The following is a 27,399-nucleotide window of genomic DNA, read 5'->3' as shown; positions in this document are numbered from 1 at the left end:
GATGAGCTGCCCTTATCAAATCAAGGGGAGCCCACCTAAGAAAGTACCTTCCCTTTCCTACCCAAATGTTCTCCAAGACCAATCTGACTACACCCAGCCCCTCCTCTGCCTAAGCAGACCAAATCCTTTCTTCTCAATGCCCCGACTGGCCTCACTCCAGGAAAAATTGGTTCTTGTTCTTGGGACTGGCTGAATTCCTGGCAGTGCCCACAATTGAACTCTTGGTGCCGTCAGGACTGCTGGAGGCAGCAGCCAGTCAGCCCGATGGTAGGATTCCCTTTCCAGTGAGGGGCAGAAGTCAGACAACTTAGCTCCTTTGCAACATATTGTGGCTGTTCGGTGGGCTTACTGGGAGTAAGTCAACTTTTCTTCTTAGGGGCAAGCTGTCCACCCCTCTCGTAAAATGTGCCCCCCCACCCATCTTCTCCTCCTCCCTTCTTTATCTCACTCGTGTTTGCAAATAGGACATTTATCTTTTTTAAAGTCAGCAAAATATAGCTGAATAATGAGTTGGTTTCAAAATTCTGAATTCACTTTAGCTAATGACATAAGATTATAAACGCTCCAATTTTAATGCACTTTATAATTTATATTTGTTATGAAGTTTGTAAACTTGTGAATAATATAGCAGGGCAGACAACATACCCTTTAGAGAAACTGTTTGATTTTCATTCTGGATGCAAAGTATGTGGAAAGACTTTTCAGTAATTTGCGAAGTAAAGTTTATACATCATATAATGGCAGTTATAGGATTATGTATTTATGTCGCTGGTTTCAGTCTTAATCCAGTCATAAGAATTTATAATGACAAAACGTTGATTTAAAAATGTGGTAAAAGGAGGGATTACAGGGTGTAAAGTTTTGGGCAGTGCATGCAGGCCTAAACAAAAAAAAATGACGTGGAGTAATAGATAATAACAGATGTCCTGTGGTAACTCTGATTGTGGGTCAGCAGATGGACTATTCGATCATAACCAGATCAATGTATCATAATATAGTTACTAGTAATATAGTAGGGTGGTATGGGGGCACAGTGGTTAGCACTGCTGCCTCACAGTGCCAGTGATCCGTGTTTGATTCAATTGGGTCACTGTCTGTGTGGAGTCTGCACGTTCTCCCCGTGTCTGTGTGGGTTTTCTCCGGGTGCTCCAGTTTCCTCCCACAGTCCGAAAGACATGCTGGTTAGGTGCAATGCCATGCTAAATTCTCCCTCAGTGGACCCAAACAGGGGCTGGAGTGTGGCGACTAGGGGATCTTCATAGTAACTTCATTGTAGTGTTAATGAAAGCCTACTTGTGACAATAATAAATAAACTTTAATCTTTAAACTCCCATGGCATTAGGCACTAGTAAGTACAGTTTTCATGTTGTAATTGGCTTCCCTCTTTAACACAACATGTGTTGTGTTGTGTTATTCTCCTCCCTTTATCTTCTGTAGAGTAAAGGGTTAACTCTAATGCTAGCTACCGAGCATGTGCACATGGAGCTATGTCACAGTGATGTCTTTCACTGAGAAATGGTGTGAAACATCTCGGAGAGTAGCTTCAGCTACGTCTTCATCATACTTAAACTTTGTAAATAGTTATCATATAAGTAAATGCTTTTGAACAAAAGACAATTGCCTCCAGCAAGATCTCTACGAGAGTAAGAAGCCAACAAATCCTGAGATTAAACCCACATTAACAGATCTTCAACTCTCTCTCTGCATGGCTCTATTGCTGCAACATACATGATATTTGTATCAGTCTGCTCGTCTGAACATTAATTCAATTTGACTCTTTCTGAAAGTATTTCCTCTCTCTTGTTTTACCTTAGTTTCCTTGTGTGGCTGTCCAACATTTTGTGGATCTATTCTGTGGGCAGGATTTTCCAGCCCCCTTGCTGAGTTTTCCAGTGGCAAAGGTGGCTCGCCATTAGCCAGCCCATTATCCTTACATATAATGTTTGTGTTTAGCTAAGTTAAATATTTCAAAGACTGCACTGCACTACTTTGTGTCCCAAAGGTATTTATAACATAAAACAAAATATTTTGACCACTTGTTAATATACCCATAAAATGAACAATAATTCAAGTAGGTGAAGGTTTAAATATTATCTGAATAAATAATTGTTTTGAAATTAAAGTCCTTTAATGAAGGCAAAATATACCTCGGGAGTTTGGAAATATGATTAATTGCAGCACCACTCAAGTGAGAACAGGTTTTTTTGATCAGTGAATGTATTAGATAGGAAAGTGAAGAAAAGTATTGGACAAATTCAAGAACTTCCTGGAATGAGTGCTTATTCTCAGGTGTGCTTGGCACATGGTTAGTCAATATGATACAGTAAGAGAGGCCTCCGATGGTTTTTGCTTCTTATTGCAGATAGTTTGTGTTCCACCTGCCAGTTCGAGACAGACTAACTTTTGTATTATGACAGCACTGCAGAAAGGTGACCCAGTTTAGTTCATTCTTCCTCTGCCCTCCAAAAAATTCATTTGACAAATCAGGGAATTAGCTTGCTTCAAACTTCTGTTAATCCTGCCCACCAAAAACGGAGAGAAAATGTAGTGAATCTAACTTGACAAACTTAACTTTAATTTTCCTTCCTGGAATTTTCCTTCCCTTCAATTAGTGATTGTATCGACATTATTTTGACTCTTTTCACCTGAAACACATTACAAAATGGTACTGTACCAGTGATTCACCTTATTGAGATATCATCTTAGTGTTGCTGTTACAGTGGTCTAATATTAATTGTCTGCATTTAAACATCCAGATTTTTTGGTGTTCCACTTTACTATCAACGGGTTTTACACCAAAATTCTTTCCATTGATTGTACAATTGTTTCCCAAAATCTCAATATTGCATTTTTCTTTAGAGGTTTTGTGAACCGTATTATGCATTCCACAGTTCTGGCAGTGGAACAACATGTTTAAGATTCTACTCTCGGAATGCTTCAGGGATGAATGGATATATCCTTGTAAATTGACTTTTGAGTTTTCTTATCATAAGTCTTTTGTTTTGAGATAATCCAAGTTTTCAGTTTCCCAGGAATTTAAAGAATAATCAATGGTGATCTAAGTATTCATCTTCAATAAAAAATAGATTTAAATTTTCAGCAAAAATGAATATAATTTGTCCCGACAATCAAAATTTCCTAAATTTTGCTATTTATCACTGCCCACACTGCTGCATATTAACAAGCATCTCCTTAGCCTGACAATAAAAACTGGGAATGCAGCAGTTAATTTTCCAACAGATCTTTCACAGCTTCCATGTGCACATTAACTATAAGATTCAGCACAGTTCCAAGGTGATGAGCACCCTTACAAAACCAATCATCGCCCCCCTCCTCCCCCCACCAGTCCCATAGTCACAGAGGTGAGCATTTATATGAGCATTGCCTTTCCTGTTATGCCTGGCATAGCAGTTAATTTCATAATTACTGAATAGTTGTCTGTGTGTGGAATTGTTTTCTTGACACCATTTGTGTCCCTGTTTATGATATATGCACAACTGTACTGTTACTGGCAGCTATGGGTGCTATTTCTGAGACAATCTCATTTTGTCACATTGGGATAGCATTTTCTGCTTTACAACATGAATTGTGTCTTGAGTCCTTCATAGCTCTGAAACGTAATATTCCAGGCTTTGAGCACAGCTACTACATAGCCACCCTCTAGAAATGATTACATAGGTTCTTGCCGAGAAAAAAAACTTCCTGCTCCTCCCATCAACTTGAGAATGCTTACCTGGGCAGCTTTCCATCCTCTAGCCATCACAAGTTTATCTTACCCCTTACAAAGTCTTGCTCACCAATCAGTTCTGTTCTTGCCGGCCTGCTTTGGCTTCCTCAAAAAAATGAATTTGTGTCGGTGGAAGATTAAAGTAAAGCAAATCCTGGTCCTAAACCTCCACAATTCACCAGAGGTAGGATAGTAGGCCAACATGCTATAAGAATGGTTGACATTCTAAAAGGTATAACTATTTATTTACATGTTCATGTTTAGCTTTTGCACAAGTGCATGGAACAGATGAATCTATGAGTCTCTAAAGTGTAAAGGTAAACTGCTCATATGCCAAGATCTTGTCATGTTAACATAATCTGAAGGTTTCTTTAATTGCTCACAGTGATTTGTGGGCTTGTCATTCTTGGATGTTCCTGGTTGCATCTTGTCTTAGATGCAGTCAATCTGCATTGTGGTTGAGGAGCTGGAATGGATCTGGTTTGTCCTCAATTATACCTCACCATTGTGCCATTGTGTCTAATCCTTTCATAGGACCTTGGTTCTGAACACATTTTTGTCACCTTGGCTAATTGCCACCAGCTTTCTGTGGGATCCTGGATGCATCCTTACTGTTCCAACTGCAATTTTGACAATTCTGTATCTGCAGTTTTATCTTGCACATTGGTCATCTTCTCTCTTAGTTTTAAAAGCTGCTCTCTAGTTTCTGAGAGAGTAGAATGGGTAAAAGTATGTAAACTAATTGTCTGTCAAACATGAGCTCTGCTGGTGATAGCTGGTAAAGCTGTCACACTCGGATGTAACATTACAATATATAGACTTTGCTTGGTCTGTCTACATTTGAGAGTTAGAGATATCACTGCATGATTCATTCATTCAGCCAGGCTGTTAGATCTGGGGACATGAAGAGAAACATAGGAACATAGAAGATAGGAGCAGGAGGAGGCCATTTGGCCCTTTGAGCCTGTTCTGCCATTCTTCCAACTCAATAGTATAATCTTGCTTTTCCTCCATAACCTTTGATCCCATTCGCCCCAAGTGCTATATCCAGCCGCGACTTGAATATATTCAATGTTTTGGCATCAACTACTTCCTGTGGTAATGAATTTCACAGGCTCACCACTCTTTTGATGAAGAAATGTCTCCTCACCTCCGTTCTAAATGGTCTACACTGAATCCTCCGACTGTGACCTCTGGTTCTGGACTCCCCCACCATTGGGAATATCCTTCCTGCATCTATCCTGTCTAGTCCTGTTAGAATTTTATAAGTCTCTATGAGATCCCCCCTCATTTTTTTGAACTCCAGTGAAAACAATCCTAATCTAGTCAATCTCTCCTCATACATGAGTCCCGCCATCCCTGGAATCAGTCTGGTAAACCTTCGCTGCACTCCCTCGAGAGCAAGAACATCCTTCCTCAGAAAAGGAGACCAAAACTGCACACAATATTCTAGGTGTGGCCTCACCAAGGCCCTGTATAATTGCAACAACAGTAAGAAGTCTCACAACACCATAGAATCATAGAATCATAGAAACCCTACAGTGCAGAAAGAGGCCATCTGGCCCATCGTGTCTGCACCGACCACAGTCCCACCCAAGCCCTACCCCCATATCCCTACATATTTACCCGCTAATCCCTCTAACCTACGCATCTCAGGACACTAAGGGGCAATTTTAGCATGGCCAATCAACCTAACCCGCACATCTTTGGACTGTGGGAGGAAACCGGAGCACCCGGAGGAAACCCACGCAGACACGAGGAGAATGTGCAAACTTCACACAGACAGTGACCCAAGCCGGGAATCGAACCCAGGTCCCTGGAGCTGTGAAACAGCTGTGCTAACCACTGTGCTACCGTGCTGCCCAGGTTAAAGTTCAACAGGTTTATTTGGTAGCAAAAGCCACTAGCTTTCGAAGCACTGCTCCTCCATCATGAAGGAGCAGCGCTTCGAAAGCTAGTGGCTTTTGCTACCAAATAAACCTGTTGGACTTTAACCTGGTGTTGTGAGACTTCTTACTGTGTTTACCCCAGTCCAACGCCGGCATCTCCGGATCATAATTGCAACAACACATCCCTGCTCCAGTACATGGAGCCTCTCGTGATAAAGGTCAACATGCCATTTGCCTTCTTTACCACCTGCTGCACCTGCATGCTTACCTTCAGTGACTGGTGCACAAGTCCACTCAGGCACCGCTGCATGCTCCCCTCTCCCAAGTTACAGCCATTCAGAAGAAGCAGCATGATTGATATTCCAATTCTCTCACATATCCTGAAATGGCTTACCAGTAAATTGCGGACTGCTACCTGTAATGATCTCTATAAGCACACCAAATCAACTGAAAATAGAACTTATAGAATGTGAAACAATTGTATTTGACATACTGTGCAATTGTTGAATAATGGGATATTGGTAAAGTAGTCAATAATGACAGTGAAGTCAGCGCCATGGACATGAAAGAGAATGGATGTGATTTTGATCCAAGGAAGGACATGGACTTTATGTGGAATCAGTGGTGTTTTGTGCTGACTTGGCATATGCTTTTAACATGCCTTGCATTTCTTGACGATGACTTCAATATCATTATTCATACCTGGCCATTGGATTGCCTCACTTGTGAGTCTTCTCGTATGATCTGTGTCCCTGTGTGAGTGATGAGTTGCTATAATGGCCTGTTTACCTTTAAAAATAACTTCCTGGGAGATGCTTAACTCTTCCCAATAAGACCAAAATGGTCTTATGTGTTTGTGGACACTCTGAATTGTATCAGGCCACCCTTCAATGATGGTTTTCCACACTTTCTGTAGTGTGGAATCTTTTGCAATTTCTTCTTGTAACTTTAGGCAATTGTATTGTGTAAAATGTACCACATCTATTTGGAGAACATCTTCAACTTTGATGTCAATGAGATCAAGTTGAAGATCTAAGGATATATCTTCTGTTTTCGCTGGGTTAGGCAATCTGCTAAATGTATCCAATGTGATCGTCAAGTACCCGGCTTGTACCTACTTGTACCTCATCCCTCAGTTGTAACCTTCATCAAGTCACTCATACAGGATTGAGTAAATATCTTGTGAATTTGTTTATTAAGACTAGGAACATTTGAACGGTTATACATAGATATAAAGCTTGAAGGCATCAGACTTGTGTGTGTGTTCTTCTCAAAGCAAAAGTGAAGCTAAGACTGGATCACATGCCATATTTCCCTACTACTAATGTCATGCTGATATCCCTTTACTCATGTTACAACAGAAACAGACCAATTGACTATGGTGGCATTGTAACATGGAATGATCTTCTCACTAGAACTGCACATTTCTGCAGTCTAGTGATTTTATTGGAAAGTAATCAGGTGTAGAAATCCTGGCTAGTTCTTTTCCAGTTTCATTGAAGGCAAATCAGCATCACTTTGACAACTAATTTGGCATTGGTTAGAGATCAAATATGACATCTGGGGCTGAGTACCTGACCAAACTTTGCATTTGTTTACTAAGCCTGTATGTAAGCAACTGGTTGCAGACCTATTCCAATATTCCTCTTGATTAAGTCGTGCACAAGAATGGCCTAAGGTGAACTGTTGATTGCTCCTTTCCTCTTGTTCAGTAGCATAATTATTTTGAAACTTCCTTGAATAGCTCACAGTAATGAGTTAGAGTGTGATGAATAGTTGTGGGTGCATGAAGCATGAATTCCTGATAACACAGTCACACCACAGCCACCGATTAATTCTGTCTATTCTTAAATTACTTTTTTTATTGCAGAAATGCTTCAAGTTATCAAATAGTTCATTCAGAACAATCTGAAAAACATGTCAATTCTTGTGGCATTAATATATAATGGAAATGAGCTTCTGTACTTGTGCTATAATAATAGTGAACATTCAAAATGATTCTATTTTTCAATTGTGTTCCACTTATAAGAGTAATTTCTTGAATTTTATTACTTTTGGTGTTCTTTCAATAAGTTGCTTCTGATTTTAATTCGAATGGTAAGCAGGTGGTCTGCAAGATCAGGTAGCCTCTAAGAAGCTTATAAGGGTTCACAAATGAGTATTCAGAACATCAGCACATCTTAATTTAAGAATCAACTCTTGCAAGAAATTAGTGCTGTTTTTGCTCAAAAACATTAATGTTAGTTTTCCCTCATCATGATAAATAGAGTAATACGTTTGAAATAGACCAGGCCAAACATTTGAATTTTCATAGGCTTAAACTTAAAATAATAAAAATAATCAACAAAATATGAAGTTCTTTGTCGGTGGTTTTGGTGTATAAAGTCACTTTCAGAATCCCATTTAATGGTCAAACTCTTACAGTTCAATATCCTCAGCATGAGCCAATGGTTTTGACAGAATAAGTAAGCCAAATAAATAGAGTTTGGGAAGGTCAAACAATTATTAATAATTGCAATGAAATCATAATGAAGAAGGAATGCAATGCAACAACTGTGCCCCTATGCAAATGATGTAAACAAAAGGTTTTTGAAAAGTTAATCTTTTGGGAACATTTAACCTTTAAGGCATGCTTGCCTTCATTGACTGGGGCATCGAGTATAAAAATTGGCAAATTATGTTACAGTCATATAAAACATTAGTTAGGCCACATTTGGAATACTGTGTCCAATTCTGGTTGCCACACTACCAGAAGGACGTGGAGGCTTTGGAGAGAGTACAGAAAAGGTTTACCAGGATGTTGCCTGGTATGGAAGGTATTGGTTTTGAAGAGAGATTGAATAAACTGGGATTATTCTCCCTGGAAAGACAGAGGCTGAGGGGCGACCTGATAGAAGTGTATAAAATTATGAGGGCCATGGATACGGTGAACAATTGGAAGCTTTTTCCCAGGGCAGAAATGACAATTACAAGGGGGCGTAAGTTCAAGGTAAGGGGGAAAGGTTCAGTAGAGATGTATGGGGGAAGTTTTTTACACAGAGGGTGGTAGGGGCCTGTAATGCACTGCAAAGTGAGGTAGTTGAGGCAGGCACATTAGCGACAGTTATCTGGACAGACACATGAACAGGCAGGGAATAGAGGGATACAGTCGTTTGGTCTAGATAGAATAACGTGATCGGCGCAGGCTTGGTGGGCCGAAGGGCCTGTTCCTGTGCTGCATTGTTCTTTGTTCTTTAGTGTGCCAGATTGGGAGTGCTTCTTTTCTGGGAGTCAGTAACAAATACACTCCCCAGTCAGCAGTGTTTTCCTGTTTTAGATTTGGAGAAACTTGTCAAAGACTGACTGTCTTACATTAAAGTCATGAACATGTGAATCTTGCAATGTTTGCATATCAGTGGCTGGAAAAACAGAACTTTGGAATTAGTATTTTAGATAAATTAAATCTAACTGGTTCAAAGTTATTCAACTCTCCAAACTGGATGGTGAGAACAGAAGATCCCAGACTATTGCTAAATAAAAAATTTGGATTTAAATATAAAAATCTAAGGTAGGTAGAATAGATTATAGAGTGAAAAGAGTAAATTAAACGTCATAGGACAGAAAAACAAACAGAAAAATGCAAAACAAGAGGTTTACTTATATTCTAGGTTCCTTATGTTCATCAGGTGGACCAGACAAGCGTTGAGGAATAGAATTCTTCCCAGTTCAGATCAGTGTGAGCATCAGACTCAACACAGATGCCGGCTAAAGATTCTCTTGCTCTGTGCATGTAACATGCCTCAGATAAATCCTTAGAGCAAGCCTAGGTGATTGTAATGAGGCCCAATGCGCTCAGATCTTCCTGTCTAAGGATCAGAAATACACCCAAAGGTACATGACGGGACCCCTCACAAGTCCTGACTCCATGGGAATTGTCCAGGAAGTTTGAACTTCCGATGGATAATTCCCCTGCTTCCTGGTACCCTCAGAGAAAGTCTCAAATTCTGAATTAGAGTTGAAGACTTCAGACAGTTAGAACGTATTACCTAGATTAACCAGGAAATTTTAGACAGATTAAATGTAATTGAACCCCCAGGTAACTACAGAACTCAACCCCCAATCACTTAAGCTGACTCACCTAACTCTCCTTGACCTGATCTGACTAGCTCTCCCGTCGATCCTCTGACTTCACCCGCCCGACAACCCCCGGCCCAACCTGACCCAACCTCACCACCTACCCATCAACCATCCTACCCAGTTGCCACCCTACCCCCTTACTTATCCTACCCTTTACCTCAGCCACCTATCCCTTCACCTACTTATCTTACCCATCCTATCTCTTCACCCACCTTACCCTCTCACCCACCTACCCAGTTGCCACCCTACCCCCTTACTTATCCTACCCTCTACCTCAGCCACCTACCCCCTCACCTACTTATCTTACCCATCCTATCTCTTCACCCACCTTACTCTCTCACCCACCTACCTTACCCATTCTACCCTCTCACTCACCTACACTTTCACCCACTTATCCACCCTACCCGCTACCCACTTACCTTATTCATCCTATCTTCTTATGCGCCCTGTTCCCTTACTCACTTACCTTACTCACTTACCGTAGCTTTCCAAAGAAACTTTGGGGCATTTAACCTCTTTGCTTACCAGAGTACAGTAGCTAGTGCTGTCAAAAAAGGCATGGCTTCTGTGCGGATTCTCTCCACTGCTCCCTCTGAGGTTTCCTGTGCTGAGTGCATTCTGCAGGCTCTTCCATCAGAAGATTGCCTAAAAAATTCAGAGGAAGGTAAGCATGTATTTTTCTTGTCTGATCAGGGCTGGAAATAGGAATATTACCGAACAGTTCTTAATTGACCACATAGGAATCTCAACCTCTTGTACCTCTTGGGTACAAAAAACTTTACTGCTGATAAATCAAGGCTGCAAAATATCATTGTGAACATTTCTAAGCTAACTTACTTCAACATATGTTGTTGCAATGTATCTTTTATTAAGATTTCCTCACATGAATTATTGTAAAATACAAGATCTAGCAATAAAGCTCAGCTGCTATCACAAATTTGTGCTGTGTAAAAAAAAAACCTTAATTTATATAGAACCTTCTCAAAAATGTTGCAAAGGGCTGCAAAGAAAAATCACAGCCGGAGTTCTCCGGCCGTTCACAGTGATGGGACTCTCCAGTCCTGCCTGCAGCGCACATCCGCCCGTGGGTTTCACCATCAGCAAGAACAGTGACATGGGCGCAAAATCCCGTGAGAATCGGGAAATGCGATTCTTGCCAGCGAAATCATGTTTCCTGATTTTTCATGCCCCTTCACCGATGATGTAATGAGGTTGCCACCCACAAAGGGCGAGAACCTCATTGTAATAAATTAAAATAAATTTTATTGTAGGTAACAAGCTCCCGCCACATGATTTCCCCTCACTTAATATTCAAATCGCCGACGTGATTACAACAATTGGATGAAGGTGTGGCAGTGCCAGCCTATGCCAACTTGTGTCAGGGGCCAGTGCCAGGGGTGGACTGTCTGGGGAGCTCAATTGAGGGGGGAGAGTTGCTTGTTATTTGTGGTAGGGGATGGGGGAGAGAGTGGCAATTTAAGGGGGGGGGGCGGGGGGGTGACCATGAGGGGGAGGAGCTTGCAGTGACGGAGGGGGAAGTGGGCATTGAAGAGGGGAGCTTGCACTGACGAGGGGCACCCGGCAATGAGGGGGAGGAGAGGGATAGTCCCAAATGATTGAGTTGTGGTGGAAGAGCCCCCAAGGACTGTGCCATGGTGGGAATGCCAGATGATTGTGTCATGGGAGGAGAGCCCCCGATGATTGTGTCATGAGGTGGGGAGGAGAGAACCTCCAATACCTCTGTTATGGGGTGTGAGGGGGAAGGAGGTGGGGGTGAAGGGGGATGTTTTAACTCTGTTGATTAATGTGCCCTTTAAAGATGGCGCCTCAATCTCTGTGGAGCCGTCCTTGCCGCGTCTATCAGTCGCCACAGTGCCAGAACGATTATGTAAATCACACCCCTAGGTTTTTTTTGTCAGAGTGCCAGAAAATCTGGTCTGAAAACTCAGCTGTCCATCTGGAGCGATACACACTGGACTTCAGTCAAAGCCTGACACTCTGATAAATTGTGGGAAAATTCCTCCCCCACCCCTCCCCCCACCACCCAGATCCCACAAACAGGAATTAATTAATTACTGAATACTAAATTAAATGGATCGATCTATCTATCTGCCTGTTGGCCTGCAGAGTCAAAGAAGATTGCTCTTATTTGAACTGGAATTTATAATTCTCGCACCCCATACCCCCCATACTTCAGTCATGAGGATACCTTCAGTGCAAGGTTGGAATACCAACCCAGATTATGTGCTCAAGCTCTGAGCTGGGATTTGAATGCACAATCTACTCGCTCAGAGATAAACTTGATTCCTAACTGTTCAATTTTGGACTACAAGCAATGAGAGGATGCTTAATGTAAGTTTTTCTCCAACTGAGTCTACATTTAAAAGTGAATCCGGCACAGGGAATATACTTTGGTTGTCAGTTGCCAGCTATGCCATTTCAGCAGTAATGAAAATGCAACTCATTCTAGTTTATTGGCTTAATTTTTCCATGAATAAGTTGTATTATATATTATTTAAGCAGAGAAGTATTTGCCAAGAGGATCAGATACCCTCTAAGAAGCTTAACAGAATCATAGACGAATACACATAACCTCAACACTGTTTAATTAAAACAAACCAAAGTCCTTACATTACAATACAACGTTGCATTTTTTCAACCAGTGATTTATTTTGCCTTTTACCGCCAGCACAGTGCAGTGGTAAATTGCAATGAACATTTACATTCAAGCATCTTCTAACTCATAGTCAGGAAGGTTTTTTTTTTCTCTCACTGTGGCCTGACGTTTCCAATCAGCACATCATTGCCACTGCCCACGAAGATTTTCCCAACCTGACGCTACTGCACATTTCTTCTGGGATCTTGTCATCCCAGTTGTCAGAGAAATGCGCAGCGCAGTATTCCGTTGCGGAGTTCCATCAGATTGGAGTAGAGTTGGAAGAACGGTGGCGTTAGCTGCTGTATTCTGGAAAGTTTAAAGATCCAGTCTTTAAGTATGCATTAATGAATGGATGAATGAATGGGTGAGTGAGTGCATGAGTGAATGTGTTGGTGGATAGGCATGTGAGTGGATATATAGGTGAATGCTTAGGTAGATATGTGAGTGGGTAGGTGGGTGAGGTAGGTATTTGGGTGGAAAAGTGGGTGAATGGGAACATGGGTAAGATGGGTGAGTAGGAGGTGCATGTGTGAGTTGGTGGGGGGGGGGTGGTGAGGTGGATAGATGGGTGAGTAGGTAGTTGGGTCAGGATAGTGGGGGAGGTCAGGGGCTGGTCAGGTTAGGTTGGGGTTATTGGAGTGGCCAGGGGATAGTCAGGTTGTTGGGGGATAGTGGGGCTGGGGGTGTTGTCATGTCCAGAAGTTGCGGGGGGCGGGGGGGGGGGGGGGGGGGGGGGGGGGGGGGGATTTCCCATGAAAATTTTAGACATCTAAAAACATCTAATTTTCTTTTGAATTTGTTGATCATTTCTGCTTCCACTGCCCTTAGGAGCAGCGAGTTCCTGTTCATTATCACTCACTGCGTAAAGTAGTTCTTTCATACACCTCCCCATCCCACATTTCTGGCTCAACAACTTAATCTGTGCCCACATGTCCTTGTACAATTTTATCTAAACCTTTCATTATCTTATACATGTCTATTTAAATCTCCCCTCAATCTCTTTTGCTCCCAGGAGAACAACCCCAGCTTCTCCAACTTAACCTTATAGCTAAGATCCCTCTTTCCTGGAATCATTCTGCTAAAGCCCCTCTGCACTCTTTGAAGGACCCTCATATCTTTCCCAAAGTGTGGTCACCTGTACTGGACACAATAAAGTTGTGGCCTAACCAGAGCTTTATAAAGGTCCAGCCTAACTTCCCTGCTTTATACTCAATACTTTCATTTATGAAGCCCAAAATTGCAAATGCTTTTCTAATCATTCCCAACATTTAACTATTCCTATTTTTTTTGAATACCTTATTCCCAAGAATATTTAGTACCCAGTCCTGCCCTTTTTTGAGCCAGGCCTCTGTAACCGCCACAACATCATATTCTCACTTGGTTATCTGTGCCTGCAGCTCACCAAACTTGTTTATCATGCTCTGTGCATTCACATAGATGCACAGTAAACCTAATTGAAATCTTATTGCATTCCCTCTTTCTCTGATCCACTTAATGCCTTACTATTTCTTACAGTAGTGTTATCTGTCTCTTCCAGTTTTTTGTGCATTTTGCTTTTCCTCTCTAGTATTAACCCTTGGTTCCCATGTCCCCTGGCAGATTAATTTAAAACCTCCCCAACAGCAGTAAAAAAACCTGCCCATGTAGAGGATGGTCCCGGTGACCTGTGCATCAAAAGCTCTCCCTCCTGCACCATCTTTTTAAAAAAATATACTTTCATGGGACGTGGGCATCACTGGTTTGGCCAGCATTTATTTCCCATCCCTAATTGTCCTTGAAGGGGCAATTAAGAATCAACTACAATGCTGTGGATCTGGATTAGCATGTAGGCCAGACTGGGTAAGGGTGGCAGATTTTCTCCCTAAAAGAAAAAGTGAACCAGAGGGGTTTTTACCCCAGTTGACTACAGTTTCATGGTCATCATTAGAATTTTATTTTATTGAATTCAAATTTCACCATAAGGCGTGGCGGGATTCAAACCCATTTCCTCAGAGCGTTACCTTGGGTCTCTGGCTTACTAGCCCAGTGACATTACCACTATGCCATTACCTCCCCTAAATCACCTCCCTAAATCACATCCCCAGCCATGCATTATCCAACAAAATATGAAGCTAGCCAAGACTTTGACCATAACTGCATATCCATGCTTTACTTTGTAAAAGAAATCTACAGTTTACAAAATCATAGTTTGTGCTTTGATTGACAAATCACTTTTGTTTGATACGACCCTGAGTTTTAATGTTCAGCACTTTCTGGAAAGTGATTAATCAATGGGAGGCTGAATGGTGGATTGTTTAAAATCCTTTGATCACAGAAATTAATCTGTTCTTGGATTGTCAGTGAAGGATTCTGTTCGCATCTATGCTATCTGTCGTGTAATATAACACAGTAGTAAATCTCAGCTTCTGCAGCTCAGTGAATGCACTGTATTCTCTTTGAACACAGTTCTGAGTCCTGGTGTTATACACCAGTGGGAACGAAGTGCGACTCGATGTTCTGAGGTTATCAGGAAATTGATCGAACAAAAAATGTATTAGAAATGAAACAGATGGTGCTCAGAAACAATTCAACAGTCACATTTCTTACATGACTGTGGCCTGAACCTGTTCATTAATTTGTAATACTATTCTGAAAAATGATAATTCCATGGCTGTCAATGCTCCTGCCATATTGTGCTTTGATGGAATCAGAGCTCCATGCTATGCTAAGTAACAAACAATGTTTGGCCATAGATGCATAAGTTAAATGTGTCTTAAAAATAGTGGTAGTTTAGCTCAAAGTTGTTTTTCCATGTTAAGCTTCAAAAATGAGAATTGAAGCTCAGCTGCCTGTAAAATGTGGTAAAATCAGCCACGATTTTGCGGCCTCATCCAGGTCACGCTAATCCTGGAAAATTGCTTGCGGGTCTAAAAGTGAGTTTTGCGCTTGGTACCAAACAGTTTGCAATCGTCCCAGTCCATTTCCACTGGTGCAAACTGGATCGCATCCAGAAAGGACGCAAGGTTAATTAGCATGAGATTGACTTGATTTCAAACTCATTAGCAAATCTGGCAAGTGATCATGCTCCCTCTAGGAATGTTCCCATCTCCCCAGCGGGAAATCACATAGGCGCAAATCACCACTGGTCCCTTGAATAGCATGGATTGCAAAGGGTGAGTAAGGAGGTGAGTATGCTTAGCATTGACCTCCAGGGTGCAAAAGGGCAAGTCAATTGCCATGATGCGGGATGGGGGGCCTTCAAGAACACACTGGGTAGGAATATGATATCAGGATAAATTACCAAATCATTAAAAAAAAGAAATGAGGTCATAGTTCCCCTTTAACCACAAATTGAATAAACTAGAATTACAGAGTTAATGTTGCTTAAATAGATAGGATTGTGGATTAATTCAAAACAATGTATTAATCCTTAGCTTTGATTGAAATGCAAACAATACATTGTAAAATTTCAATTCTTATTACAGATTGCTAGATGTGTTATCATAACTTAGTATATGTTTCAGAATTGTTGATATTTATAACAGTGTACTTAGAAGTAAAAGACAATAAAGTGGATTCAACTGAGTGGAATAATATCTTAACACACAATTAGGTTAACACCATCATTATATTTTAGTAAAGGGTCATCAATCTGGATAAATCACTGTTTTATTTAATTTCTATGCACTTTTACTAGCCTTATGAAGCATGAAGATGAGTGCTTTAAGCCTAATGAATGTCCCTGTCTGTGGAAGGGGAAGGAATATTTTCCTGGTGACATAGTAAGATCACCATGCTATACCTGGTAAGTAAATCAGCTTTCTAGATTTGGTTTGCGCAAATCCTTTCTTTAAGTTATGGCAGTTCTTTGTGTTTATTCCTCTTTTTCACCATTATCCCTTCCTTTCTTGAGTAACTCTTTGAGTGATGAATGCTAAGCACTCTCTGGTACCTTATCCAAATATCAATTATTGTAAATAAACTTTACAATAAATAATCTGATATATTACAGGAACACCATATTGCAATAACACGGGACGGCATGGTAGCACAGTGGTTAGCACTGCTGCTTCACAGCTCCAGGGACCTGGGTTCGATTCCCGGCTTGGGTCACTGTCTGTGTGGAGTTTGCACATTCTCCTCGTGTCTGCGTGGGTTTCCTCCGGGTGCTCCGGTTTCCTCCCACAGTCTAAAGATGTGTGGGTTAGGTTGATTGGCCATGCTAAATAAAATTGCCCTTAGTGTCCTGAGATGTGTAGGTTAGAGGGATTAGTGGGTAAATATGTAGGGATATGGGGGTAGGGCCTGGGTGGGATTGTGGTCAGTGCAGACTCGATGGGCCGAATGGCCTCTTTCTGTACTGTAGGGTTTCTATGATTTCTATGATTTCAAACATAGCTTGAACAGTGATAGGTTACTTGATCATCGCCGATACTGTCTGCATCTATACACTTCCAGTAGCAGTTTTCATAAAAATTACATGCATATTGGAAAACAGTCAATGGTAGCAAATTTGGAAATATGACAAACAGTAAGGATGATACCAATCAAATGCAACAGTGAATAGTTAGCAAAAAGATGGAATTTAATACAGACAAATGTGAAATGATGCATTTTGGCCAAAGCATTAAGGAGAAGCAACAGGACATCAATAGTTAGAAAATGGATGGAATTTATTATGGAGCAATGTGAAGAGATGCATTTTGGCCCAAGTATTAAGGAAGGACAATGTAGATTAAGTGGTATGGTTCTAAAGTGTGTGCGGTGATAGAGGGAGTGGGGTATGTGTACATTGATCTTTGGAAGGTGACAGAATATATTGAGAGAGTCATTAACAAAGTATATATGATCATAAAGAGAGATATTGAGTACTAAAATCGGGAAGTTACTGAAGCTTTATGAAGCTCTGGTTGGATCTCAACATAGGAAATAGGAGCAGGAGAAGGCTGTATTTTGAGCCTATTCCACCATTTAGTATGATCACGGAGGATCTTTGGCTTAAACTTCACTTTCCTTGACCTGCTTACCAGAGATCAATTTGTATCAAAGATATCTTCAGAATCATACATCTCCACAGTAGGGTTGCAACCCTAAATTAGGCATGTAAATGGAACAAAATGAATTCTATCCATCTTAATTTAGATTTGTGTTGTAACTACCTATCTTAATTTTGCATTGGAAATTAGAATATGTTTTAAATGCAATAAAAACTTTCAGAAAGAAATCATGTATCTGTAACATACCATTTTACTATACATAATGGATGTCGTTAAATAGGATAGAGCATTTCATAACTAAACTTGGATTTTAACAACAGCAGAAAATGCTGGAAAATCTCAGCAGGTCTGACAGCATCTGTGGAGAGAGATTAGAGCTAATGGCCATGTTTTTCCGGCCACATCACACCTGGCGCAGATCATGTTGGGGGCGATGCGGGCCCAGAGAATCGCTAATGAGGGTTCTAGCTCATTTAGCGCTAGCACTTGCACAAACCCCCGTTGGGATTCTCTCAGCCACTGCACCTGGATGTAATTTGGTTCCTGACCAGTGAGGGCGGGAACCAGATTACCATATTTAAATAAGTATTTAAGTATGCTAATATTTAGAGGGGTGGTTGGAGGGCATTGAAGCCCCGAGTGGTTGGAGACATGGCTGGGAAGTGCCTATCTGGCAGTGCCAACCTGGCACCCTAGCAATGCAGATCTGGAAGTGCCAATTTCATCCCTGACAGTGCCAACCTGGCACACTCTGCCTAGTCAACCATGCAATGTTCTCCTCACTAACATCTGGGCACTTGTTCCAAAATTGGCAGGGCTGCCTCATAGACTAGTCAAGTAACAATCTGCTATAGTAACATTCACAGAATCATACCTTTCAGTGAACATCCCACACTGATCCATCAAAGCTACAAAATTGGCCTCTAACCAGCAAGAAAAGAAATTGAAAGTATGTCCTGCCTACAAAAAGCAGGATAAATCTGATCCAGTTAATTACCATCCCATCGGTCTACTCTCAATCACAGCATAGTAATGGAAGGTGTTGTCGACAGTGCTATCACATAGCAGTTATTCATCAATAACTTGTTCAGTACTGTTCACTTTGGGTTCCGCTAGGATCACTCAGCACCAAATCTTATTCCTGCCATTATCCAAACAAGGATCAAAAATTTGAATTCCAGAACTAAGTTTACAGTGACAGCCCATGTATCATTTGACTGCGTGTATGGCCATCAAATAGTCCTAGGAAGACTTAAGTTACTGGGAATTGGAGGGGCACTCGCCTTTGGCTGAAAACATACTTAGCACGAAAGAAGATGGTTGTGGGTGTTGGAGGACAATCATCTCAGCTCCAGAACATCACTGAAGGTAATGTCCTACTTTCAACCATCTTCAGCTGTTTCATCAATGATCTTTAATCGTAAGGTCAGAAGTGGGGAGAATTGCACAATATTCAGTTCCATTCACAACCTCTCAGATAATAAGCTCTCGCTGCCTGCATGAATCAAGACCCAGCCAACATATGGCTTCACCTACACACAAGAAGCTCGACACTATCCAGAAAAAAACAGCCATTTGATCAACACCCTATCAAACATCTTAAAAATCCACTCCCTCTATCATTGCATACAGACGCCACAACATATACCATCTACAAGATGTAGTGCTGCAACTCAGCAAAGGCCCTTCCACAGTACCTTCCAAAACAGCAACCTCTAGTACTTAGAGGAGCAAGGACAAAAGATGCCAACACCTGTAAGATACCCTCCAAGGCACACACGGTCCTTGACTTGGACTTGTCGCTGGGTTAAAATTATGGAAAACTCTCTCTAACTGTGAGTGCACAACAGCATCTGCATTGGTTCAGGAAGGTGGCTAAGCATCACCTACTCAAAGGCAGTGAGGGATGGCCATGAATAATGGCCTTGCCAGCTACACCCACATATCATGAATGTATAAAAAATTGGCATCCCTGGGTATGACCTGGCCCAGCTGGAGGACAATCCCAACAGAGATGGTGGCACTATGATATACAATCCTCAACATTAAGGCTGAACCCATGAATTCTCATGCTATCACATCAAACATTAGCCAGGAAACCTTCTACTGCTTACCACATGTAGCTCTCCCTCCAACAATAAATCAGGGCAGCGTATACTCTGGGTGAATTTCAATATTTATCACCAAGATTGGCTCGGTAGCACCACTATTTACCAGGTTGGTCAAATCCTGAAGGACAGCCTTCTAGAAGCAAGAGGCTTCTAGACTGGGCTTTTAGCAGGTGGTGAAAGAATCAATTGAAGAGAAAAACCTACTTGATATCATCTTCTCCAATCAATCCAGTTCGCGGATGCAGCTGACCATGATAGTATTGGTTGGAGTGACCACAAAATTCGATCATCACGCTGATGACACCTTCCATCATGTTGTGTGCCATACCACCAGGTTAAATGGATCATCAAATCCTGGAATCAAAGAATGGTTCCAGCAAAGAAGGAGGAAATTCAGCAGGCTATGTCCGTACCGGCTCTGCAAGAATAATTCATCTAGCATCATTTCCCTGTAGCCCTGGAAAGTTTTCTTCTTTGGATAATGATCCAATTCTCTTTTGAAAATCATGATTGAATCTGCCTCCACCACACTCACTGGCAGTACATTTGACATCCTAACCACTCATTACTTAAAGAAAATTTTCCTCATGTCGCCTTTGCTTCTTTTGCCAATCACATTAAATTGGTGTCCTCTGGCTCTTGATCCTTCTACCAATGGAAACAATTTATCTCTATCTGCTTTGTCCAGACTCCTGTGATTTTGTATACCTCCAGCAAACCTCCTCTCAACCTTCTCAATTCCAAGGAGAACAGCCCCAGCTTCTCCAAACTACAAACGGGCAGAGTTTAGGGGCATTTGATTTGATGGAATGTACATGGTGGGGACACTGTCGACTTCATGAAGACCAGGACAGGAAATCTTGTGGATGGCCTTCTGCCTGGCTGCTAATTGAAACTCATAAGTGGTAGGAGGGGATACTTGCAATGTGAGGAGAGCAACAAACGCACTCTGTTAGATTTGCTTGAGGCCTTCTGGGTTGTGGGGGATGTGCTTTCTAGACTGGAAAGCCCTTAAGTCATGGGAGGGGAGGGGGTGGTGGTGGAGGAAATCTGAAATCCTGATTTTCTGACTCTGGCAGGATTTTGTGCCGACATCACCATTTATGCCATGGCAAATACAGGCATCACATGTGAGAACACCACCCACGAAGTACACGATACATACTCATGCGACTCGGCCAACATTGTCTACGTCATACGTTGCAGGAAAGGATGTTCTGAGGCGCGATACATCGGCAAGACCATACGGTACGATAATGGATGAATGGACACCATGTGACAATCGCCAGACAGGAGTGTTCCCTTCCAGTCAGGGAACACTTTAGCAGTCAAGGGCATTCAGCCTGCAATCTTTGGGTAAGCGTTCTCCAAGGTGGCCTTCAAGACACACAACAACACAGAATCGCTGCGCAGGAACTGATAGCTAAATTCTGCACGCCGAGGACGGCATCAACTAAGATCTTGGGTTCATGTCACACTACATGTAACCCCCACCATTTGGCCTGAGCTTCCAAAGTCCTACTAACTGTCCTGGCTTGCGACAATTCGCACCTCTTTAACCTGTGATTATCTCTCTCTCCACTCACATTGTCTATACCTGTGAAGACTTGATTACTTGGAAACTTGCATTCCAACCATTATCTTGCAATTGAGTTTTTGTCTATATATGCCGTGTTTGTGAAACCTACCTCTCCACTCACCTGATGAAGGAGCAGTGCTCTGAAAGCTCGTGATTCCAAATAAACCTGTTGGACTTTAACCTGGTGTTGTGAAACTTCTTACTGAATTCTTGTTAGACAAGGGAATCAAAGGGGTAGATGGGAATGTGGAACTTGAAACACAAACAGATCAGCCACGATTTTATTGAATGGCAAAGCAGGCTTGAACAGGCTTGTATGTTTGATTGCTGTAGGAATTAGAGATTTAACATTTAGTGGGCTCATACATATTAAGAACAAATGCTTTAATAAAACAGATGCAATGACATTAAAATTAAACAATGCTGTAGTCTAAATATAAAAGAAAACTTTTGTTTAAGTAGCAAAAAGCTGAATGTAATTGTGCAAGTATTTGCGTAAGTTAATCCTTATTGATAACACACCTTTTAGTGTTTGCCAGCAGGGGACCTTCCAGTGCACATTCCAACCCTGTCCTTCAATGTGTACAGCATATGGAGACCGTCATTACAAGACTTTTGATGGAGTTCTTTATGATTTTATTAGCGCTTGCAAAGTTTACCTGGTTAAGGTAAAGGTTCATTTTAGTAAAGGTTAATTTCTTTATAAACCATATTAACTGTATAATGTTTGAAACACTAATTTTTCCTACAAGATAGGAACAGGTAAAATGTAGGTGGGCACAAGATTTCAAATCATTTTCATCTGACATATAGTTGTTCATGAATAACACAGACATAGTTTTCATGATCATAAATTAACTGGATACATGTATTGAATGGAGACTGAATCGCTCAGTTAATAAAGCTCCTGCCTCTATGGTGGATGTTCCTGGACTCAAGTGCTGCTGCAGGACCTGTTGGTCATGGAAGGGGTGTTCAGGCAGCTCAAAGCAGCTTGTTAACTAGCCTGCAAAACCCTCCAATGCTCCACACCATTCTCCAAAGGAGAAAAGAATGTGAAAATATTCAAATCAAACAAACTTGTATATTTTTCTATTTTGAATATAATAGGATTGTCAATATGCTAGTGTCCAACTGGTTATTGCTTGCATAATGTCTTTATTCACAACTTCCCAACCTTACTGCTCAACTCCCACAAATTTCCCATCCAGAGCCATCATGATCTAACTGCATGGTCCAACAGGCCTACTTCTGCTCATATGCTCCCCAAGTTCTCATTAGATACATATTACATTCCATTGCTTAGCAATGGAAAAATACTTCCTTTTTCTATAAGGAAAGGACCCGGATGAGGGAGCAATGTTGTTGGAATGAATAGGCTGCTTTGGTTCTTATGTTTACATCAAGCACTAGAAAATCACAACACACTGCCACCATTTAAAAAAATATTTCCTTTTTTGTGCCAAATCTGAAACCAATAAAAAAATGTTTGTGTTTGATATGTAAACCATTTCACGGTAAATGACACTCTACATACGTGTATAAGAGGACATCTTTTTTCTGGCAGAGTCTTGGGACTTTAAGGCTGTCCATCATTACTGAAAATATTGACTGTTATGGGAGTGGAGCCATTTGTCGCAAAGCTCTGTCTGTCTTAGTTGGTCACACTTCCTTGGTGTTTGATGATGACAGTGGGAACATGGTAAGTAGAACAGCAGAACAGACAAGATGAAACCATTTGTATTCATTATATTTAGTGACTTGCCAAAGATTTATGTACTTAAAATAGTATTTTTGCTTGGCTTCTATTTTTGTAATGGACCACAGACAATGCCTTAGTCACTAGGATTGATTTTTAATGAACTATATTGTTTACGATTTAAAATTGAGTCATTGTTAATTGGAATTAATGTGCATTAGTATTAAATAAAAGTAATGTGTTCACCAGTGGTACTAAATGCATATTGCCTATTTGACCATTTCTCCACTGGTGGCCAATCAAATCCAGTGTACATTATATGTTTTTTTATGTATTTTTCATTAAATTAATCTTCTCAGAGTCCCTCCAGCGTCACAGACATGCAGCAGATTGTACACATATGGAAAGCAGGTATTTTCACTGTCATACATTTCCCCGCTGAAGAAATTACTGTACTATGGGACCAAAGGACAACAATACATGTGCAGATTGGACCTAAATGGCAGGTAAGAAGCATTATGCATAAAACTTTATATCTTAAACTTCTTCTTGGGAAATTGTACGTTCATATGCGCTTTAAAATCCTGTATAGTTAGGATATCACACTGCAGTATTCCAAATGTCCACTTTTGGGCAGTGCAGTCACCTGACAGCTAAATCTAATTCACACAAGCCAATTGCCATTCATCCTTATGCTCTCAGGGAGATGATCCATCACTATACTCTTTGCAAAACTAAAAAAAATCGCATTGCAGTAAGATTGGTACAAGCTATACAGAATTTAAAAAGCAGGGAGCAGGGCCAGGTTGACGCTACTAGGGTGGGGCCAGGAGCAGGGTAGGAGACTAGGCCAGGAGCAAGGCCTCCAGGGAACCCCACTGGGCTGGAGGGGAGGAGGGGGTTTCCCATTGTTTGGGAGGGAAGTGGCGATGGTGGGGGAGGGGGGAGTGTTGTGCCTGCATTGCATTGGAGGCACTGGTGCCTCAAAGCTGGCAATGATGTGAGGTGGGGAAGGCGGGGAGTGGTCTGGTTGAGGAGTACTTATGCTTTGGGGGGCCTCTGTGCCAAGGCCCCTTGGTGATGTCACACCCCACCCTGCCCCCGGTGACACCAAGCCCTGCCCCAAATCACATCATCATCCTTCTGACCCCACCACCCTCAGGTTACTCAATGCAAACCACAAAAATACAGAAAAGCACACAAATCACTGTTTTGGTGCTTTTTAACTCATGAAAACAAGCCTGTAATTGATTAATTCAATTCCACAACGTAAGCTACAAAATAAAATACACAAAAGGCACACCACTGCTTATCTCTGATACCTGTGTGGCGGCGGAGATCAGGGCACCCTGATCTCTGTGGAGCCGGCCTTGCCAGTGTGTTTAGGCCCCGCCCCTCAGGAATTTCAGCGCAAAACACCCCCCGCCCCACTTTTATTTTGGCCAAATGTCAGAAGATCTGGAGTGAAAACCTAGCTGTGTTTCTGGGGAGAAACACACCGACTTTTAGTCAGAACCTGACTGACATCATTTTTAGGACAATTCCGCCTATAGTTTTTTTTTCCAACATTGACAATTTGCTCTATTTAGACCTTTAGCACATCTGAGGCTGAGGATAATATTTATTACCTTAGTTTCATTCTTTTGCCACCCACGCCCACCCATCACCGCCGCACAATATGTTTTAAACTCCATGGAGATCAGACATTTGTGACATACCTATATTTTTCCTCAGTATGTTAATTTGCCCTTAAGACATGGCTGAGTAAATTTCAGGGTTGCAAATAACTGGCTACCACAATCAGCCATTGGTTAAATTAAAAATTGGATAGAAGAACTGATTATAGATTCCTGAAGGAGACCAGTACTTTGAGGGCAGAGAAGGAGTTCCATTCACAAAGCCAACAAAATAAATTTGCAAACAGTCTATTCTGGTATAGGACTCTTTTCTTAATTCTATGCTTTGCTTATGCCACTGGATCATTCCAAAACAAGTCAATAATCAGTAAAATTTATTGATTACATGAATTTCTACCAAGTGATATCTGTGCTACCTTTTTACTTTCCTGCAGGGAAAACTCTCTGGGCTCTGTGGAAATTTTGACATGAAAACTGCCAATGAAATGAGGAGTCCAGATCACATAGAATCACCAAACCCACAAGAATTTGGGAACAGCTGGACAGCTGTGGAGGTAAATAAGTATTAGAGAAACTGAAGTTCCCAGCTCACCAGTGACTCGACTGGAGTGTGGGGAAGTGTCTGGATGCTGGATGATGTTCAGAATTGAGTTTGGTTGATTTTGATGCCTCCGAACATAGAATAATCTGTTGATGTCACTTTCAATTTCACCAGCAGGCTAGCGAATCAATGAAACAGCACATGCACATCATTATTTAGACTATAAATTACAGAAAAGGGGTGCTAAAAATAATAGAAAAGCAGTAGCAAAGGACTAGACAGCAACTTACTTTTACAAAACCTGCAACTCATGGTCCTTCCTTGGGTTTACATACATACACATTCATTTTTGGAGTTTTATAGAATATTACAGCACAGACATAGTCCATTTGGCATCGCAGGTCTATGCCGATCTTTATGCTGCACACAAACCTTTTCTCACCCAATCATCATGGCCGGTATTCTCAGACTTTGCCGCCGACTTGGATTCTCCAGTCCCACTGCAGTAATTGGAATTTTGGCGGAGTGCCAAATTCTCCATCCTCTTAGGCAGTGGTGCCAAGATGTATGACATCAGAGAATTTCTGCCCATATCTTTCTATTCTTTTGCCCTTATATATATATCTAGCTTCCATTTAAAAGTATATACGCACCTAAGCGGATGTTCTCAACCCCCTACTTTTTCTCATCCATATAGGCAAGGGGTCAGTTCCTTTTTTATGCTGATGACATTCAGATTTACTTCCCCACAACTTCCTTTGTCCCCATAGCTACCTTTACAGTTTCAGACTGCTTGATTGACAGTAACTCATGGATTAGTCAAATTTACTCTCGTTGAACACTCAACAGTTCTTGAATCCGTGAAGAAAATAGATCTTTTGAAAATCTAGATTTGTGGATAGAGTAGTAGCTGCTGAACCTGGATTGGAAGTTCATGATTGGAGGGTGGAATAACTGGTGAAGAATCTTTGAAGAACTATTCATGTGAGAAATGCTGATGAGGTGGGAGAAGAATTAATGTACTAGACCATGAAGTGATTCCAAATGGCTCTTGCCACTAAATACTTTATCTTTGATGTGCCATCCTCAAGAGCTTGAGGATCAGAACATATTAGGCGTTGTTGGGCTGCTGCAATAGCTGGTCTGTATTTTACAGCAGGCCATTGTCGTCTGGGACACAATGGGTGCAATAGTGAAGCTGCCCCAGGGACATGTTCAAGTACTGGGAAAAATTGCTTTACGACACAATGACTTGTTCGGTGATGGTTTTGTTTCACCAGTTGTGCTGATGACTAAGAGCTACTTAAAGACTTCAGCAACCAGGTATTGAGAAGACGTCCCTTTGCCCCAAGCAGGTATCTATGCACTGGGTGCTCCTAATCAAAAAATGCTTTAATGGAGCATCATGGCATTACCAGAAAGTGTGCACAGTTCTGTGCAGATGATATGATCACTTCACACTGTGCTTGAAGGGAAGGTAACCCCTTTCAGTTTATGGATAAGTTCTTTGATCTGCACACATGCAGTCGACTATTCCATACACCTGAAGGAAAGCAGTATTGGCTGTGTAGCAAACAACCTGGTCCTATTATCCATGGGAAAGGATATGAAGTTACATGCCTTTCCATACATTTTATCTGTCATCTGTTAAATTAGGCAAGGTATATCCACCTCCGAGTAAGTAAAGTCACCATAGTCCCAGATGACCATAGGCTGCTATCCCCTTTGAGGGGGCGAGCTGACTGGTGCTGATTTAACTTGAGGATCACCACACCTCAGGCAAGGTTGAGAAGGGGGGGCCTTCATGAATAACCTCAGTCATTACGGGAATTAAACACACGCTGTTGGCGTTGCTCTGCAGCACGAACCAGCTGTCCAACCAACTGAGTGAACGTGCACCCACTGAGCTAACTGGCCCCCATAGCTTGAAAGTCTTGCTACAGCAAACAGTACAGATCAATCACATCCTTTCTCCTGAAGGGCAGACTCTTCAAATACTGGTAAGTAGTCTCACAACACCAGGTTAAAGTCCAACAGGTTTATTTGCAATCATGAGCTTTCGGAGTGCTGCTCCTTCCTCAAGTGAGTGGAGTGTTGGGTTCACAAACATGGCATATATAGCTAGAGATGCAATTGCAAGATTATGGTTGGAATGCGAGTCTTTACAGGTAATCAAGTCTTTACAGGTACAGACAATGCAAGTGAAGAGAGGGATAATCACAGGTTAAAGAGGTGTGAATTATCTCAAGCCAGGACAGTTAGTAGGATTTTGCAAGGCCAGGCCAAATGGTGGGGGTTACACGTAGTGTGACATTAACCCAAGATCCCGGTTGAGGCCGTCCTCACGCGTGCGGAACTTGGCTATTAGTTTCTGCTCTGCGATTCTTCGTGTGACTTGAAGGCCGCCTTGGAGAACACTTACCTGAAGATCGGAGGCTGAATGCCCTGGACTACTGAAGTGTTCC

The 27,399-nt window shown here is 41.6% G+C and overlaps 1 protein-coding gene across 1 annotated transcript in view; it reads left to right on the top strand.

Moving 5' to 3' along the window:
* The window catches only part of otog (otogelin), a 217,048-nt gene that overhangs the window by 65,271 nt on the left and 124,378 nt on the right, over positions 1-27,399 (top strand). Inside the window, exons 21-25 of the mRNA XM_078221380.1 lie at positions 16,068-16,175; positions 21,587-21,725; positions 22,625-22,759; positions 23,116-23,262; positions 24,828-24,947. Coding sequence (XP_078077506.1) covers positions 16,068-16,175; positions 21,587-21,725; positions 22,625-22,759; positions 23,116-23,262; positions 24,828-24,947 — 649 coding nt within the window. The remainder of the gene's footprint in view (positions 1-16,067; positions 16,176-21,586; positions 21,726-22,624; positions 22,760-23,115; positions 23,263-24,827; positions 24,948-27,399) is intronic.

Source organism: Mustelus asterias, chromosome 9 (assembly GCF_964213995.1).
Source record: "Mustelus asterias chromosome 9, sMusAst1.hap1.1, whole genome shotgun sequence".
NCBI classification, from domain to species: domain Eukaryota; kingdom Metazoa; phylum Chordata; class Chondrichthyes; order Carcharhiniformes; family Triakidae; genus Mustelus; species Mustelus asterias.
The sequence above is the reverse complement of the archived record's forward strand: the minus strand, read 5'-3'. Positions and strand labels throughout refer to the sequence as shown.